Raw genomic sequence first — 16,891 nt, forward strand, 5'->3', positions numbered from 1 at the left:
CTTGCTATTCGCGGCACACCATGTATACCGGCCATGATCTCCCGCAAGTCCCTCAATCTGAACCTGTTTTTCCTCCGTCCTCGCAAGAACCTCCGTCCTCACCACCCTCGATAGCTTCAGATGTCGGCATCCGACGCAAACCAAAGAGACCACCTCCGGTCACCCCCCGATCATTTCGGAAATTCTTTACGCCTCGTTCGATTCTCAATAGCGGAAGCAATGGGGGTGTGAAGACGAATCGTCAGGCATTGAAGACGCTGAGCTCCCCGGCGATCAACCGCCTGGGGCCAGCCTTTGCAAGGGCATCCAAGACGACTGCCAGCCGATCAATTCCGAACGAACCAGCACCAGCCCCTTCCGGCCTCACACGGACGCCTAGCACGAAACGAAAGCTCTCCTTTTCGTCCATTGGTTCGCCGCTTCAATCATCGCCGTTGAGAAAAGTTCGGATCAGTGCACCGCTCCAGGAAGAAGAAATTGGGGTGTCGGTCAAGGAGTTGGAAGTTAGTGGTGAAGTGCAGGATGATGAGACGACCTCTATTGTCGAAGACGAACAGCCTCCTAAACCAATTGCGCCTATCAGTCGATCGCAAGCCTTACAAACATCTGGGGGGTTGTACATGCGAAGTGTGTTGGGGCCAATGGCAAATCGAGTGACCATGAGAGCCAATGCTGGAGCTGGTTGGTTTACCTTATACGGACGACCTAGGAATATGTTTTAACCATGTCACAGGTTGGCAAGATTTGACATCGAACTTCTATTCTCGCCCAGACGACATCCATGCGTGTGCTAACTACGCCGGCGATCGGCTCGCCCTTCCGTTATGTACTGCGTCGTGCAATAGTGAGTATCTTATTGAGTCACCATTTAGGGCTCTTTAACTGACACTACCAGCGAATTCCCTCGTTGCAGTCGGTTATGAAGAAGGGGGTGTCCGCTTGCTAGATTCTGCGAAAGACGACAAAGATGGATTCTCTAACGCATACCTTACATTTCGCCCACACATGAACGCACTAATGGACCTTGAATTTTCCTCGGATGATATGTTATTGGCAACGGCTTCAGGGGATCAGACAGCACTGGTTATCGACATGGCCACGCAAAAACCGATATATTGTTTATCGAACCACATCTCTTCTGTCAAACGAGTGCAATTTCAACCAGCTTCCAACAACAAGGTTCTCGCCACCTGCAGTCGCGATGGCAATGTCAACATCTGGGATCTGCGGTGTAAAGGCTTCGAAAGGCCCTCTTTGCAGGTTCAGTGCTCACTCGATTCCGACTCGGAATACCACGCCGCTCCAACGTCCAGAATGATTTATCCCCAGGTTTTAAATACAATCTACGGGGCCCACTCCGGCATGTCTCAAGGGTCTGCTTCCGACAAATCAGAACTTCAGCTCGGTCGTTCCGACATTACTGTGACCTCCCTGGCGTTTCTCCCCCCAGGCCGCGAGAACCTCTTCGTTACGGCTTCTGAAGCCAATGCATCTGTCAGGTTATGGGATATCCGTACTGCTCATAGTAACCGCCGTGGGCGTGGCGTCCTTCCGGTCTCTACTACGCAAGAACCAGATAGCCATGTCAAGTACAGGCGCTTTGGGCTTACCTCAATGACATTCAACGGAGACGGCTCGCGACTTTACACACTATGCCGGGATGGCACCGTTTACGCACACTCAACATCGCATCTCATTGTGGGACATGCACCGGAACTCTCTCTGAACAATACCCGTCCACGGCGCTCAGGCGGCTCTGACAAGGAAGGCCTTGGTCCCCTGTACGGATTCCGACACCCACGCCTACAAGTCGCTTCCTTCTACCTCAAAGTCGGAGTCCGGAAAGCCATGGGCGACAAGCCAGAGATGCTGGCCGTCGGAAGCAGCGACAATTGCGCCGTCCTATTCCCCACCGACGAGCGATTCCTCCATTCCTCCTCCATCCAGAACGCAGATACTGAGGACTGCGACTCATTCCCACCAACACCTCGTTTCTCCACCCCTCGCTCAGCCCTCCGTCGCAGTTTCTCAGGAACAGGCCCGTACGCAAAGCTGGAAGATACAGTGCCGATCTACCAATCCGGAACACCACTCGTCGAGGGCCACAAGAAAGAAGTCTCCGGCGTTTCGTGGACAGCAGACGGTGAACTGGTAACTGTCAGTGATGACTGCAGCGCCAGATGCTGGCGGGAAGGGTCTGACGCCCGAGACCTCCGCATGGGAGGCGAAACGGAGGGCAGACGCTGGCACTGCGGCTGGGCTGATACGAAAGACTCATATGACGATGAAGATGATGAATAAACAGAAATACCCCCAGAGGTTGGGATCTCTTTGTTTTGTTTTCGGGTGATTTGTTCTGACTGATTTCGGGTTCGGTTTCATATTTGTGAGCATTTGGGGCGCTGAGGCATGGTTTCATCTCATTTTATCATTTAGCAGGGCGTTTAGTTATCGTGGGGTTTTTGTGTTAATTATACAAGCGGGATACATTGCATGTTAAAGGTACTCAACGGATGAGGTGGAATACACATTCAGATATCTACTTAGTTTTGGTTCAATACAGTGGCCAATGGAAACAACTGCTGTCAGTTGAAAACCGTATAAGCTTAAGCTCAAGAAACATGCTTCGTAGTGTTCACTGTTGTAATGTTGAATCACTGCCATCTCCAATGTACGTACAGGCCTTGTATATCAAATTCAAATTTATACTCGTGAATAAAATTTCTTTTCTTATTAACCCTTCCATCTCTCCTATGGTCATCTCCCCTAACCCAGCACATGATTAAAACAAAATAATCATCAACTAAAAATGCACATGCACACCATTTCCCCACCTATCCTTAGTGGTGTCCATGTCCATCATCCTGCTGCGGCTCTGGGTCCAGCTTAATCATCGTGTCAATACGCATGATGGCAATGCAAGCCTCGACAGCACTCTTGAGCTGCTTGATCTTGCCCATGCTAGGTTCGAGAACACCAGCCTTGAGGCTGTCGTGGACCCGCCCCTTCATCAAGTCGAGACCGTAGTTCTTGTAGGTCTTCTTCTTGGCGATGGCCTTCTCTTCCTCGTTGGCGTCACCTTCCTGTACGCGCTGCGAGAGGGCGTGGCGGACACGAAGCTGGGCGACGAGTTCGGAGGAGTCCTTGGCTGCGTTGACAGCCAAGGTTTTGGGGATGACGAGGAGGGATTGGGCAAATTCGCCGATGGCGAGTTGCTCCCGGGAGCCCTGTGAAAGTTGATGTTAGCTGTAGGCATGGTAAGCGGAACGACAAGTGCTATACGTACCACTGTGACGGCGAATTCTTCAAGGTAGATGTGAAGTGCTGTCTCGACAGCACCACCACCAGGGACGATGCTGCCGCTTTCAAGAGTACGCTTGACGGCGCACAGAGAGTCGTGAACCGAACGCTCCATCTCATCCAAGCTGAAGTCGTTAGGTCCACGGAGGATGATGGAAGCTGCTGTGTGAACCTTGGTTCCCTTCACAAGGATACACTCATCATCCGATACCCGCTCCTGGACGACTTCCTCTGCATGACCCAAGTTGGCTGCTTCGAACTTCTCATCTCCGTTAAGGTCGGAGAGTGTGCTCACAAGAGTGGCACCGGTGGCCTTGGCTATCCGTCTCAGGTCCTCCTTCTTGCATCTCCGCACGGCCATAGCACCACGCTCGACAAAGAGCTTGAGAACCATGTCATCGATACCCTTGGTGGTGAGGACGACATTGGCTCCCGACTTGAGGATCATCTCAACCCGCTCCAAGACGATACCAGATTCTCTCTCACGGATCTTCTCCAATTGATCGGGGTCGTCCACGGTAATCTGAACACCAAGCTTCATCCGCTCCTTCTGCAGGTTCATATCCAAACAAGCGATCTTCGCATCGGTAACCCGGGTTGTCATAGCTTGGGAAGCAACGGTACAGTTGAGGGCGTAGCCGTTGACGAGAACCGATTCAGTCACACTCTTTCCATGTGCCTTCAGCAGGTTGACAGCCTTAACAGGGTATTTAATTTCGTTCCTCTGGTTCGTCGACTTCACCAAAAGCATAGCATCCACCACCATGTCTGCGAAGAAGCCAGAATCGGCCCCAATGATCTTGCTGGACATCGACGTCTTGGCAATGCTAATTAAACTGTCTCTTCCGAGTGTCTCGACCTTTGCAGTGATGTTCTCGTTCATGTACTTGACTGCTTCTCTGAGGGCTAACCGGTAGCCGTTGATGATGGTCGTAGGGTGTATCCGGTTCTTCATGAGCTCGTTCGCGCGGCGTAGAAGTTCGGCAGCGATCAGAACAACAGACGTGGTTCCATCCCCGACCTATCCATCCAATTAGACATATATATCCAAAGAAAATATCTGTTGAGATCCCAGAACCCACCTCCTTATCCTGCTGCTGGGCCAGATCCACGAGGATCTTGCCAGCTGGATGCTCGATGTCGAGAAGACTGAGGATAGTCGCTCCGTCGTTGGTCACGGTAACATCCTAGAAGGATTTCAGATGTCAGAAAAGATCCAAAAGGTCCAATATAGAGCGCGGGGCTCGAAGGTCCTTACCCCTATATCATCCACCATCATCTTGTCCAAGCCCGAGGGACCAAAAGAACTCTTGACGACATTTGCAATGGCCTGGGTTGCGAGCACTATCACAAGTCAATTTGACGATCGAGCGACCCAGGCAATATCATCGTCACATACCGTTCTGCTCGCGGACGTCCGCACCGGTGATTTTCTGCCCACCCAAGACTGTGCGAGTTGGTCAGTTTGATAGATTCGGAGCCAACACCTGGCGAAGTGAGAACTCACAGAGAGTGTCCGCATTTCGCGGTGCCTCGAAAATGCCTGCCATGACTGTGAAACAGACGGAGAAAACGTGTTCAAAACAATATCAAAGCTCCGACTGCTGGGACTTTTTTGGATTGCTCGACACTCAGTAGCCTCTGGTTCGTTGAGGCGTGCGGGTTGCGCTAAAAGTTCTGCCGGCCCCGGGGCGGTGAAGTTTTTCGAGATGCATCCCACTTTTTCACGAGGGGAAGAGTCGACGCTCTGCCTTTGCGCTCTGTGACCTTCAGCGACCCTCGCTTTTTTTACAATCTCTCATCCTCTTCGCTCTCGTGAACCTCATCGAAACAATGACCAGCGAGACCCCCGCCGATAACCCGGTCGCTACCAACCCTACCCTCCCTGATCGCACCGCCGATAACGCCGCTCCTCAGGGTGAAGTCTCCAAGAACGCTGCTAAGAAGGCCGCTAAGCTGGCCAAGCAGGCATCTGACAAGGCCGAGAAGAATGTGAACAAGGGTATTGGAAAATCGGAGGCCAAGAAACCCACATCCAAAGTGCAGGGCAAGAAGAGTGATGGCCCTGCTCTGATCGGTATCGATGTGACCAAGGAGGAGGACTTCCCCGGGTGGTATCAGCAGGTTCTCACCAAGGGTGATATGCTGGACTACTACAATGTCTCTGGATGCTTTGTTCTCAAGGTAGGATATCATGCTCTCAGTAAATTCTCTTTTCGCATCGTACTGATACACTGCTAGCCCGCTTCGTACTCCATCTGGGAGGAAATCCAAAACTGGTTCAATGTGCACATTAAGAAGATTGGCGTCAAGAACTGCTCGTTCCCGCTGTTTGTCTCTGAGGATGTACTTGAAAAAGAGAAGGACCACATCGAGGGTTTTGCTGCTGAAGTCGCTTGGGTCACTCATGCGTATGAAATCTCTTCCTGGGCTTTGATTCATTGATGCTTTTAACTCGATGGTTATACTGACGATATCTTTAAAGAGGCTCGACCCCTCTTGAGAGAAAGATTGCCATCCGTCCTACATCGGAAACCGTCATGTACCCCTACTACGCCAAGTGGATTCGCAGCCACCGTGACTTGCCTCTGAAGCTCAACCAATGGAACTCCGTCGTCCGGTGGGAATTTAAACACCCTCAGCCTTTCCTCAGAACCAGAGAATTCCTTTGGCAGGAAGGCCACACCGCTCACTTGACTCAAGAAGGTGCCGATGAGGAAGTTCTGTACATCCTTGACCTGTACGCTCGCATCTACGAGGAACTCCTGGCTGTTCCTGTCGTCAAGGGTAAGAAGACCGAGAAGGAGAAGTTCGCTGGTGGTGCATACACTACGACTGTTGAGGGTTATATCCCGTCCACTGGTCGTGGTATTCAGGGTGGCACTTCCCACGGTCTTGGCCAGAACTTCAGTAAGATGTTCAACATCACCGTTGAGGATCCTTCAGCCAAGGGTGACGAGAAGAAGCCACCTCTCCACGTCTGGCAGAACTCGTGGGGTCTGTCGACCCGTACACTGGGTGTCATGGTCATGATCCACAGTGACAACCGTGGCTTGGTTCTCCCTCCTCGTGTTGCTGAGACTCAAACCGTCGTCGTCCCTGTCGGTATCACCGCTAAGACTACCGAGGAAGAGCGCCAGAAGCTCTACTCCGAGATCGACGGCCTCGTCGCCGTCCTCACTGCTGCCGGTATCCGCGCCGTCAGCGACATGCGTGAGGGTTACTCCCCTGGCTGGAAGTTCAACGAATGGGAACTCCGCGGTGTCCCTCTCCGTATCGAGTTCGGTCCTGGCGAGTCTAAGGGTCACTTCGTCACCGCCGCCCGCCGTGACGTTCCCGGCAAGGACGGCAAGTCCTCCATCCCCATCCCCGAACTCTCCACCGCCGTCCCGGCCCTGCTGGAGACCATCCAGAAGGATCTCTTCAACCGCGCAGACAACGAGTTCCGCACCCACCGCAAGAGCATCACCAACTGGGACGAATTTGTCCCTGCGCTCAACGACAAGAACGTCTGCCTCATCCCCCACTGTCTCACTGAGGAGTGTGAGGACCAGATTAAGGACTTGAGTGCTCGCAAGCATGAGGAGGACTCTGGCGTCGCTCAGGATGCCAAGGCTCCCAGCATGGGCGCTAAGTCGCTGTGCATTCCCTTCGACCAGCCGGAGGGTATCGAGCCCGGTGTCACCAAGTGCACGAACCCTCATTGCAACCGTACGGCAGAGAAGTGGTGTTTGTTCGGCCGTGAGTTCCCCTTCCTCTTCATTATTTTCTCACCTCTTCTGCTGGAAAATGGATAACGACTAACGTTCATAACAGGTTCCTATTAAGCAATTTCTCGCCGAAGCCACATGTATACATGTTGAACCCCCTTCTGTTCATACTACGACACGGGTTGTCATGGATTATATGTCCTTAAGAGAAAATGAGAAAACCGGGGACGTCAAAAAAATTGTTTTCCTGATGAGTTTGACGATGATGTGAAATGTGTTTGATACCTTATGGATTTACCAATGCAAGAAGCAGACTGTAACCAGCTTTCGTAAGTATAATGTTGTAATTTTTATTCTTGATGTAGTTTTGTAGTTCGATGCAAATCACTGAGATGAGAAGCCAAGTGTGAAGTGTATATACAAGATAGAAATGATGACTCGCTAATGGACAGCACGAAAACAATTTTAAAGAAAAAGGAGAGTATATCTTGCGAATGATTGATGACAGTAGTTCTTAGATGATATAGGAAAAGTCAAGTAGCATGGTATGCAAGGTGATGCAGAGACAAAAAGGAAAGGAATGAAGTCCGTATAATGATGCAAAAGGAAAGAAGCAAGGAGCGCTTGTATGCATATGCGAAAACATAAAATGAGAAAGATGAGAGAGTGTGTGCGTATGAAACATGAGAAATCAACAAGTCTCCACCGAACGCATCTCGCGAGCCCAGTATCCACTGTTGGACGAGCAGGGAGAGATGACATTCCGAGTAGATGACGTTTGCCAGTTCATAGGTCTGTACGCATTGCCCGAGGCCGCGTCATAGTTCTGTTGACGAGGCTCAAAACCGGGGCTAGGAAGATGAAGAACATCGTCATCGCCATCGTCGGAGAAGTAACTGTTGCAGCCATCGCCCGATGATGCGGATGTCTGTGCGCGGAGACAGTAGACCGAAGGCGCTGTGTTGGACGATGATCCGTGCGAGGAGAGTGTGTTCACCGATTGGGAGGGAGCTAGGCTCTTGGAGATGGAGACTGAACGCTTCTTGTTAGAAGCGCCAGGGGAGGCGGTTTGGGAGCGGAGAGGGATGTCTGTGTAGACAGGAGGCATCTCATTGCGGGTTCCTTGGGGTAGTGGTGGTGTGTCGAGGAGAGAAGGAGATGGTGGCGGAGCATCGGTGTGTCTGCGTCGGCTACCAGATGTAGAAACCCGGCCCAGAACCTTCGAAGGAACACTCGTGGAAATGCTTCTGCGCGCGTCAGAGTTTCTGCGGTGCTTCATAAAGGAAGTCGGTTTGATCAATTTGGAGAATTGGCCATCCTTTCCGGGAGCAGCAGTCTTGGGAGGCTTAGTCACACTGTCAAACGATTGCTGGTTTGGAGAGGGTGTAAAAGCTGGTCCCTGCTCGGGAACAGGCACGCGTTGGAAGGCTTCGTGGGAGTTGATCTCACGAACAATTGCATCCTGCAATGTCTCGAAGGTAGGGTGGGGACTGATGGCTTTGGTGGAGGTGTATGCTTGTCTAAACATATCCATGATCTCTGCGACCTTTGGGTTCGCAGAGGGAAGAGGGGACATAGAGGTAGGTGTAGCCGACGGCAGAGGGCTGTTCATGATCTCAGCAATGCTAGGGTTGCATTTCATGTCGTTGCTGCTGGGGGTCGGTGGTTGGATGGCCCGATGAGACACTTTACCCTGTCTCCCGCGAGTTGCCAGTTCGGTGTCAATCGAGAGCTTCAGGGTGTTCTTTCGCGAAGGAGTAGGGCGGGCTGGCAGGGAATAGTTGCGGGATGTCGTTGATGGACGCCGATCTGCTGTGGATGGCGTTCCCCGGTCCGGACTTGGTTCCTTCACGCTTCTTCCTGGAGTCGGCAGTGTTGGGCTGTCCGGAATGGGGGTGTTGCTCCAGCTATCACCCTGTTTGTAGGCTGGCGGAACAATCAGACTTCCAGCAGGACTAGGAGCAGGTCCCTTCGGCGGCGAGCCGGGCTGATCAGTTGACAAATTCGGTGCTGACCTCTGCGTCCGCAGACGGGGCCTGTCACGTGCCTGGGTTTCCCTGGCAGATGTAACAGGCTGAGAAGCTTCCTGTGCGGCCGGGCTTGCCGTCTTGTTCTCCTTCGGTCCAATGTCCGAACGACCACTGCTGGCACGCTTGTGGCCCTTGGTGGTTCTTCCAGAACCACTCGAAACATTCCGAAATCGTATGCTTGTGGCTCGAGATCGAGGACGGAAATCATCTTTATGTTTTCCGGCATTCTTGTCTGCCACATCATCCTGAGACAAAGCCGAGACAAAGCGGGAGTAGATGCTTCGCTTGCGAGGTTTTCGTTGTTGCAAAAACCGCGTCATGTTCCGTTCCGCGACATCTTCGTTATAGGGGGACAGTGGTGATGTTTGGTTCGGTGTCTGCGCTTGCTGCCGCTGCGAGGAAGCGAAAACGGCCTCTAACAGGTCGACATGTCGAGGGCTTTGTGTTGTGCGTTGGCTCGGAGCACGAGAGGGTACTTGGGATTTGGGAGACGTAGGGCGTTTTGGAGACAAAGGACCTTTTTGCAGATTGCCTTGCAATTCTTGGAGCTGCTTTTCGATTCTCTCGAAGTGGCGATCCACTTCTAATTGCGAATCTGATGGCTTGACACTCTTGGTGTGAGATGATAGAGGGCGAGTCTGTGTGTCGTGCAGCTCGGAGTGACTGTCCGTTGTACTAAGACCAACGTCACACGTTGCAGCCCCTTGGTTGTGAGCCTGCAGCGGATATTTCTCCGCTAGGAAAAGCTTTCTAAAGACAACCATAGTTGGTCAGAAAGTATGAGAGATGTTGGTGTTATCCGTTGGAATGCGAAAAGCCGTTGGGAAAGCGGGATATTTGAATATAAAGTGGAATTTTAGGTTAAGAAATGACGAAAATTCAAAAATTCAGAAGCTTAAGCCAGGCGATTCGCAAGTCTTTTTAAATGCAATGCAATGTCATGATCCCGTCAAATGTGGTCTGTGTTAACCGTTATACGTCGAGTGTCATTCGTAACAACGAAGACAAGCAAATAATAAATTCAAAAACTCGGATCGAGAGGAGCGCTGTCAGATTTTTAACAAAGAGAAGAGGGAAACGACGAGTTTAACTTTCAAAACTATCTGCCTGGGCCGGCTTCGTAGATCCAACAGTCGCATCTGGATCAGGGGGGCACAAATGGGGCTTGGGAATTGGTCCGTCTTCCGTGATCCATTGTGATGGGATCACGGGCGAGAAAAAGAAATTCTGAAGGCCGAACCGATGGAGAGAGACGCTGAGAGGGGAAAGAGTGATGTACAGGCACATCAACCGTAAAGGTTAGTCTAGACGGGCTCCTAGTGGCCGCGGAGCACACTTGACGAAATACTCGAGACGGGAAATGCCCGAATTCACAAAGCTTATGCATGCGTGTCTTGTCTTATTCCGATCCCCCGAGGCCTGAAATAAGTGTGTGCTCCGACGAGTATTGTGAACACACCCGATGGAACGTGCAGCCAGGCCCTAACGTCTTCACTGCCATAGAGAGCACTGTGCCGTCGAGTATTGGAGAGTACCCATAGGATGGATTACATGTGCATGGTCATAACAGCCGGGCTCCACTTGACATGCTGCTATTGAATTCGATCTGCGGTTTTCATTCATTCAAAACCACCGCGCAATATGACGGGGAATCAGCAATAGTAGCGATGCTCACTGGACGAAGAATTCATACGACAAAAGTGCGTATTCCGTACTGGATGATCGGGCATCTCGTGGTGCTGGGAAAAGGTAAAGAAACAAAGAGAGGCGAGTCCATTAAAAGGGGGTGAAGTCCGAATTGGAGCCAATTCGGGACTCCGCACACTGGCATTCGGATTTCATTGGAGAAGCAAAAATATTTAAAAAAAAAAATCCAGTTGCGGGAAATTGCAGTCTGGGACCCACGAACTGCCTCGAAATGAAGAGCTCACGAATTGAGCATGCTATTGACACAGCCAGACCAGCGATCGTCCCACAACAAACAATTCGGTTGGCTATGTCGCGAGATGAACGTGTGTCCCGAGCTTGCTACCGAATTAGCGTTGGTGACTGGTCCAGTGGTCTCTTTTCTTATTTGACCCATTTCGAACGACTGGTCCCTCAGCCTTTCTAACAAGGAAGAGCCAAGAGGCTGGATTTCACTATGAGATCTATCTATCTATTGACGGTGTTAGTGGGTGGTTCTTCGGGGACGGTAAATGAAGACCAACATACTCCGTATGGGGCCGTCAGTTAACGGGGCAATTTCGGAGAGTTCCTCTTCTACAGTCACGAGGAACTGCTTGCTTTTCCTTTCATACTGCAGCAGTTGATCTTCGGATATCCTTCATGACTAGCTTCAAGCAGCGTATTTTCGTTTATCGGCACCTTAGCATGCAAAACGAGGAAAAGCAAGCAAAGCAATTGACCTCGGCGATCATCCCAACTGCCCGCCGCACGAACGTTTGTCCGGGCCGAACGGAGTCCCGGTCCGTCTCCGCGGTAAAATTACCGTAAACACCACTACCGATGTCATCGGCTTTGATCCCCTGAAACGCTTCCGAAAGTAAAAAGTACGAGCACACGAGTCAATCCCATTTACGATTAATTCACCCCCATCTCGATGTTGAACTATTGATCAATCCTCTAGTCCGTCTGTTCCATTGGGACGGCACGAACTGTTAGATTCTCGTCAATCCTAAACCCGGATAGACGGACTAGTTTTCCAGGGACCTCACTATCCACGGAGAATCACCGGGAGTACAAAGTATAGCACCAGAATAGTATTAGTCCATATTCCCACTTGAGGATGGATAGTCAAGTCTGAAGAGTTTCCGGCAAGCTGACAGCCGTGACAGAATATTGGTCCGTTCATAGTGATGGTGTTATGCGAGTCAGTATACACCTCAACTACTGTGACCGGCTGCCCCGAAAAGTTATTCTTTGCGGCCACTTTCACGAAAATGCGCAAAAACAAAAATGCATAATAATAAACGTTCCATTCGTCTATTTTGCCCATCACGAAGTCAAGTAAATTGGGCTCAGATCTCTTTGATTCTATTTGTAGATGGCCGCGAATCGGGAATCTCGACCAACAGATCCTAATCGCCGCGCCTAAGTACCGGATCAGTTCTTGGGGCTTGGTCTATTTGGTACTAGAGCGAGCAATGCCTGCTCTGATCTATTTACGATATCCGACGTCCCGGGACGTGCCCTGCCAAGTACGTACGCACTCCGTACTTTTTATGAGACAGAGAAAAAGGAGGAGAAGCAGGCGACGGAAGAAGACCGGACCAGTGAGTGCCAAATGCCATTGATTTGGAGACTGATTGATACTCAGCCTTCATATCGTATGCTCTTTCTCCATTTGGTTAGTGTAAATGTGACTTGGTCTTTGCATCTTTGTTTCTGGCGGCTATCACAGTTGACAGTGACGTCCTCAAATTATGGTTCATAACGGCCTACTCTGAACTCTGTTTGAACCGTCTCGATATACTCCGGAGTAGAGTACGAATAGTAGGCGTTGCAGATGTGATTCGCGTATCCATATCCCTGTAAAGTGTGTTTTTGACATTTAACGTACGGCAGATCAGAACAAAGAGCACAGATAGTTTTACAGGGGCACCCTACTCGGAACCATTGACAATGAATACGAAGCAATGTACTTGTAGGGCAACATACCAAGAAAGCTTTACTCTTGCAATACCAAGCACATGGTGGATAGGATGGTACAACCCCTTATTGATCTCACCCATCCTTGCCGCGATAAATAAATATACATTCAGATCGCTCGATCTACACATGGTCATCCCTCGGTAGTTGCGTAGTGCCAATACGTTAAAAGGTATTCTATTGGATTATGCGTACACATACATCATCTCTGCAAACTATTCCGCCGATCCCGCAAGCCATGGCAGACATACATGCTGTCATATCATATCCAGTCTATCTTATCCTATCCCGTCCTTTCCTACCGCATGCACATGTAATACTCCGTACCCAGAAACATAACCCGCAAGCAAACGCCGTAACCGACCTACTGTGCAGGATCCTTATCCTTTCCAGACTTATCTTCCTCCACATCACTCCTAGATACAGATGCCCTCTTCCGCTTCTTCCCTTTATTTATCGTAGCGGGGCTAGAGGCGCGCCCAGCCAACGTAGACGGCACAGGATATAATGACGACAAAGAAGGCAAAGAAGGCCTGGGCGCCCGTACTTGTGACTCGTTCACTCTCGAGGCGTCTGGAGGGAATGTCGGGGTTCTGATAGGGAAGAAAAAATCGGGTCGGGAGAAAAGTTTATCGTTAAGCGAAGTTGGGCCGACGCCTTGGTCTACGACACCAAAGAAGCATCTGAGACTGGTTATGTCGAGAACCACAGGTCCGTCCTCGGTCTGGCTCGGGGTTTGGTTGGAGGGTTGGGGGGCTTGGGGTACCATCATCGAAGTGAGACTGGTGGCTGCAGCAACTCTGGCTGCGCTTGGAGGGAAGTAACGCATGGCGGGAACGGTTGGAGATCGAGCGATTTGAGGAGCAGAGAGGGTTCCAGGAGCTGGAATGGCGCTGGGAGGGAGGGTGCTTAAAGGGCCAACGTTTGGACGCTGGGTGACTGAAGATCCAGCACTGTATGTCAGGCTAGCAGGGTTGGTGAGCCGTGGAAGGGGCAAATTGACGGTCTGATCGAGTCTTATGGGTGCCAACTTGACGCTCTCTGAAGCCTGTCCAGCCTCCGAGTTCATTATTGAATTATTGACGGCCTTGGAAGCATTGGTATGGCTAGTGCTCTGATGACCAGCGTTCAAAGAAATGTTGGAAAGCGCAGAGTTGAAAGGTGCAGCTCTCGAGATGCTAATATTCGCGTTGGATGGACCAACATTGGAAGGCGGAGCACTAGGGGGACTGACGTTCGGACGACCGGCATTCAGATGACTACCATTGGAAGGACGAGCACTGAATTGCAAGACAGCCGCACTAGAAGGTATAGTATTTGGACGACCAGCATTGAAAGGGCCAGTGTTCGATTTACCAGGGTTGAGAGGACCAGGCCCAGAGGCAGGCTGGCCAGAGACTTGCTTCGACGAACCAGAACTCTGATGACTAGTATGCGTAGGACCGGTTTTGGAAGTGCCAGCATCAGAAGTGCCAGTCTTTGGATTATCAGTGACTGGGGTACTGACACGCGATGGACCAGCTTTAGGTGTATTGGCGTTGGAAGGACTAGCTTTCGAGGTACCGGTACCGACGGGCAAAGAAGCAGCGCTGGAAGAGCAAATATTGGAAGTTCTAGTTTCCGAAGCTCCAGCCCTAGACGAACCAGCAGCTGAAAAATCACCCATCGCCGAAGCAGCATGAGAAGCTTCATTTTCAGCATATTCCTCATAATACTCTTCATCATCGTCATACTCTCCTTCAGCAGCAGCGGCAGCAGCCTCTGCTTTGGCAGCTTCCCTTCGACGACGAACAGCAAGCCCAAGGATGTTCGTGAGGCCAGCGCTCTCGCGTTTTTCGTTGGATTTTTCCATGTAATTGTTGTAGACTGCGTCTTCGATGGCTCGTCTCAGCTCTCTGAAGCATTCGAGGGCCTCTTCACGATCTAGTTCGAAATCGTTTCCGAGGAGGTTGAAGTCGATCTGGAGTAGTTGACCCAGTTAGTATTGAGGATAGGGCACTTGGTTTTGTGGCTTTTGATGGCTGTTTGACAACAGGGACGCGTCTTATTATCCTAGAAGTGGCGGAAACGAAGATAAAAACCGACCTTCGTGTAATTCGAGTGCTGGATAGCTCTCCAGAGGAAGACGAGATTATCGTCGATAGTGACAGGGTAAACCGGTGGTGGCATGAGGGGTCCTTTCTTCTTCTGAGTCCTATAAAGTAGGGATCGAAGCCTTTCTTGGGTGTATTCGGACATCTCGAAGAGAACGGGAGACGAACAGGGTCAAGGAGGTTAGAAATGTTATAGGCAAGAGTAAACAAAATGTAGGTCGTTGATGTGCGATTTTGAAAAGATTGAAGTGTGTGTAAGTGTGCACTTTCATTCAGTGAAAGGGTTGTTGGTGTGGTGCCATTCACTGTTTGATGCCTCCCTTTAGGGTTGACTCAAACAAGGCCACCTGCAATGACTTAGAAATTTTATGGCATTATATTCTCATTATTTGACATATCAACCATCATAGAGTATATCCTTACCCCATAGCCAGACGGATGAACCGCTCGGCGGATTCCTTGACTGCTTCTGCCAGAACTGTATGAGCCCCTCGAGCTGCATCCACCGCGCCGTCTATCAGAGCCTCATGCCCAGCACGCTGGTCACCATCGCCTAACGACGCCTTCGAACTATCACCCTTAAGCCAAAGCTCTGTAATCTCGTCCCGCCCAGGCATATACGCCACCACGCAAGCAGATTGAATTGACCGGTGTTCTGCCGGGTCCGTATCCAGCTTCAGCTTCGGCTCTTCCTCGTCCTTCGTCGACTCATCACAAACAAGAGCTGCCACACCACCCGCTACAAGGTCAAGACAATCAATCCGCGCGTCTGCAATGGCAGCAGATGCAGCCGTAATACATCCAGCCAGAACGTTCATCAAGCCCCAGGACGCATCGTGCGAATCTGCCGCATCGCCCCACCAGCGGTCGTCCTCTGCTTCTAGCACCGTAATCGTGATATCTAATCCACTCTTTGGCCATCGCTCAGCGATAATCACCCCGCGCAGCGCAGTTTCCAAGTGTACGCCGAGATCACGTTCGCTCGTGTCGCGGATATGGCCCTTCCTCTTGCGGGCAGCAAATGGGGCGTATTTGACATGTGTTGTAAGAACGATATTCGGCGAGAATGTAGCAGATCGTGGGAGGGGTTTGGGGCCGTGGACTGTGCAAGCCAGTTTTAGGGAAGACGATGGGGGAATCAAAGACTGAGGAGACGAGCGCGCAGCGGCGAGAGAGGCTGATGGTTCGAATTCGACATAACTGGAGCCGGAGGCCGTAGGAATAATACCGGTTTTCAGGACTAATTTGGAGAGGCTCGTTAGTATGGTGGATCGGTTTCAATGGGAGGATTATATATACTCACATATCTTTCGCAGCTCATTCGACTGCCTTTGACGTTTTGGTCTCTCTGTCGCAGTGGCTGATGCGGATTTAATGGAAGAGGCAAAAACAGCAGGCCTCGTGCCGCTAGGTGGTCCATTGACTCTTCGTCTGTCCATATTGCAGTAATATATCTTAATCCACTGGGCGAGCTTTAGAACTAACAAGCAAAAGAGTCGTCGTCAAAGTCCATAAACGGAAATCTTGGAGGGTAGTTTGCATTGTTTGGTTGGCGCTAGGCGGTGAAGCGCTTTTTTTCCTTCGCTTCGCTTGTTGATTTTTCTTCTTTCCCACTTTCCCTCCTTAAATACAGAGCTTCGACTTGCTTTCTGTCAACCCTCCTTCTTATGGTAAAGGAATTGGTTATTTTGATGATCTCTTAACCGACTCAGTACTAATAGACTGTAATGTGAGTATTTCTCTTCTCTCCCCACGAACACACCTGTCTGCATGATTGAAATTTATCCAAATTCTGTTCCGGCGACGCAAGATGAGCCATGAACAAACATGCATCACCATCTGAAGACAATTCGAGCTTTTATTTTGCTTCATTGCACTCAATTGATCGCCTTGCTGTACATCACTGACAAGCTATCAGTCAATGTAGACAGTGTAATCGTCGCCAGCTCCTTTTGGACGGGAAAAGTGAATGGGTATGTTCTTTTATCTCTCTCTCTCTCCCTCTCCCTTCCCACGGGTCGAGTCACCTTTCATGATGAAGAAAATTTTATTCAGTTCTGCTTCTGCAAACTTGTTGAAGAAAACAAAATACCTTACCAAACCTTCT

At 50.6% G+C, this 16,891-nt stretch overlaps 6 protein-coding genes across 6 annotated transcripts; 2 read left to right on the forward strand and 4 right to left on the reverse strand.

The window, feature by feature from the left end:
* Nucleotides 1–20: 20 nt before the first annotated feature.
* Nucleotides 21–2,301, forward strand: ACHE_60400S (WD40 repeat domain-containing protein; the record flags this gene model as incomplete). The annotated part of the gene is made up of 3 exons (XM_043281570.1): nucleotides 21–681; nucleotides 734–844; nucleotides 896–2,301. 3 exons carry the CDS (start codon nucleotides 21–23, stop codon nucleotides 2,299–2,301), a joined length of 2,178 nt encoding a protein of 725 aa, XP_043139036.1.
* Nucleotides 2,302–2,840: 539 nt separating this feature from the next.
* On the reverse strand, nucleotides 2,841–4,850 carry CCT1 (chaperonin-containing T-complex alpha subunit TCP1; the record flags this gene model as incomplete). Its single annotated transcript, XM_043281571.1, has 6 exons — nucleotides 2,841–3,227; nucleotides 3,287–4,321; nucleotides 4,383–4,487; nucleotides 4,559–4,644; nucleotides 4,700–4,747; nucleotides 4,808–4,850. The coding sequence occupies 6 exons, from the start codon at nucleotides 4,848–4,850 to the stop codon at nucleotides 2,841–2,843; spliced, it is 1,704 nt and encodes a 567-aa protein (XP_043139037.1).
* A 283-nt stretch (nucleotides 4,851–5,133) lies between these two features.
* ACHE_60402S (proline--tRNA ligase) lies at nucleotides 5,134–7,127 on the forward strand (the record flags this gene model as incomplete). Its single annotated transcript, XM_043281572.1, has 4 exons — nucleotides 5,134–5,484; nucleotides 5,542–5,711; nucleotides 5,786–7,041; nucleotides 7,117–7,127. The coding sequence occupies 4 exons, from the start codon at nucleotides 5,134–5,136 to the stop codon at nucleotides 7,125–7,127; spliced, it is 1,788 nt and encodes a 595-aa protein (XP_043139038.1).
* Nucleotides 7,128–7,701: 574 nt separating this feature from the next.
* Nucleotides 7,702–9,804, reverse strand: ACHE_60403A (uncharacterized protein; the record flags this gene model as incomplete). The annotated part of the gene is made up of 1 exon (XM_043281573.1): nucleotides 7,702–9,804. The coding sequence occupies one exon, from the start codon at nucleotides 9,802–9,804 to the stop codon at nucleotides 7,702–7,704; it is 2,103 nt and encodes a 700-aa protein (XP_043139039.1).
* A 3,251-nt stretch (nucleotides 9,805–13,055) lies between these two features.
* ACHE_60404A (uncharacterized protein) lies at nucleotides 13,056–14,929 on the reverse strand (the record flags this gene model as incomplete). The annotated part of the gene is made up of 2 exons (XM_043281574.1): nucleotides 13,056–14,651; nucleotides 14,777–14,929. 2 exons carry the CDS (start codon nucleotides 14,927–14,929, stop codon nucleotides 13,056–13,058), a joined length of 1,749 nt encoding a protein of 582 aa, XP_043139040.1.
* A 274-nt stretch (nucleotides 14,930–15,203) lies between these two features.
* MTR3 (3' exoribonuclease family protein) lies at nucleotides 15,204–16,223 on the reverse strand (the record flags this gene model as incomplete). The annotated part of the gene is made up of 2 exons (XM_043281576.1): nucleotides 15,204–16,024; nucleotides 16,088–16,223. 2 exons carry the CDS (start codon nucleotides 16,221–16,223, stop codon nucleotides 15,204–15,206), a joined length of 957 nt encoding a protein of 318 aa, XP_043139041.1.
* Nucleotides 16,224–16,891: the final 668 nt, after the last annotated feature.

The sequence above is a fragment of the Aspergillus chevalieri genome, chromosome 6 (assembly GCF_016861735.1).
Source record: "Aspergillus chevalieri M1 DNA, chromosome 6, nearly complete sequence".
Taxonomy (NCBI): Eukaryota; Fungi; Ascomycota; class Eurotiomycetes; order Eurotiales; family Aspergillaceae; genus Aspergillus; species Aspergillus chevalieri.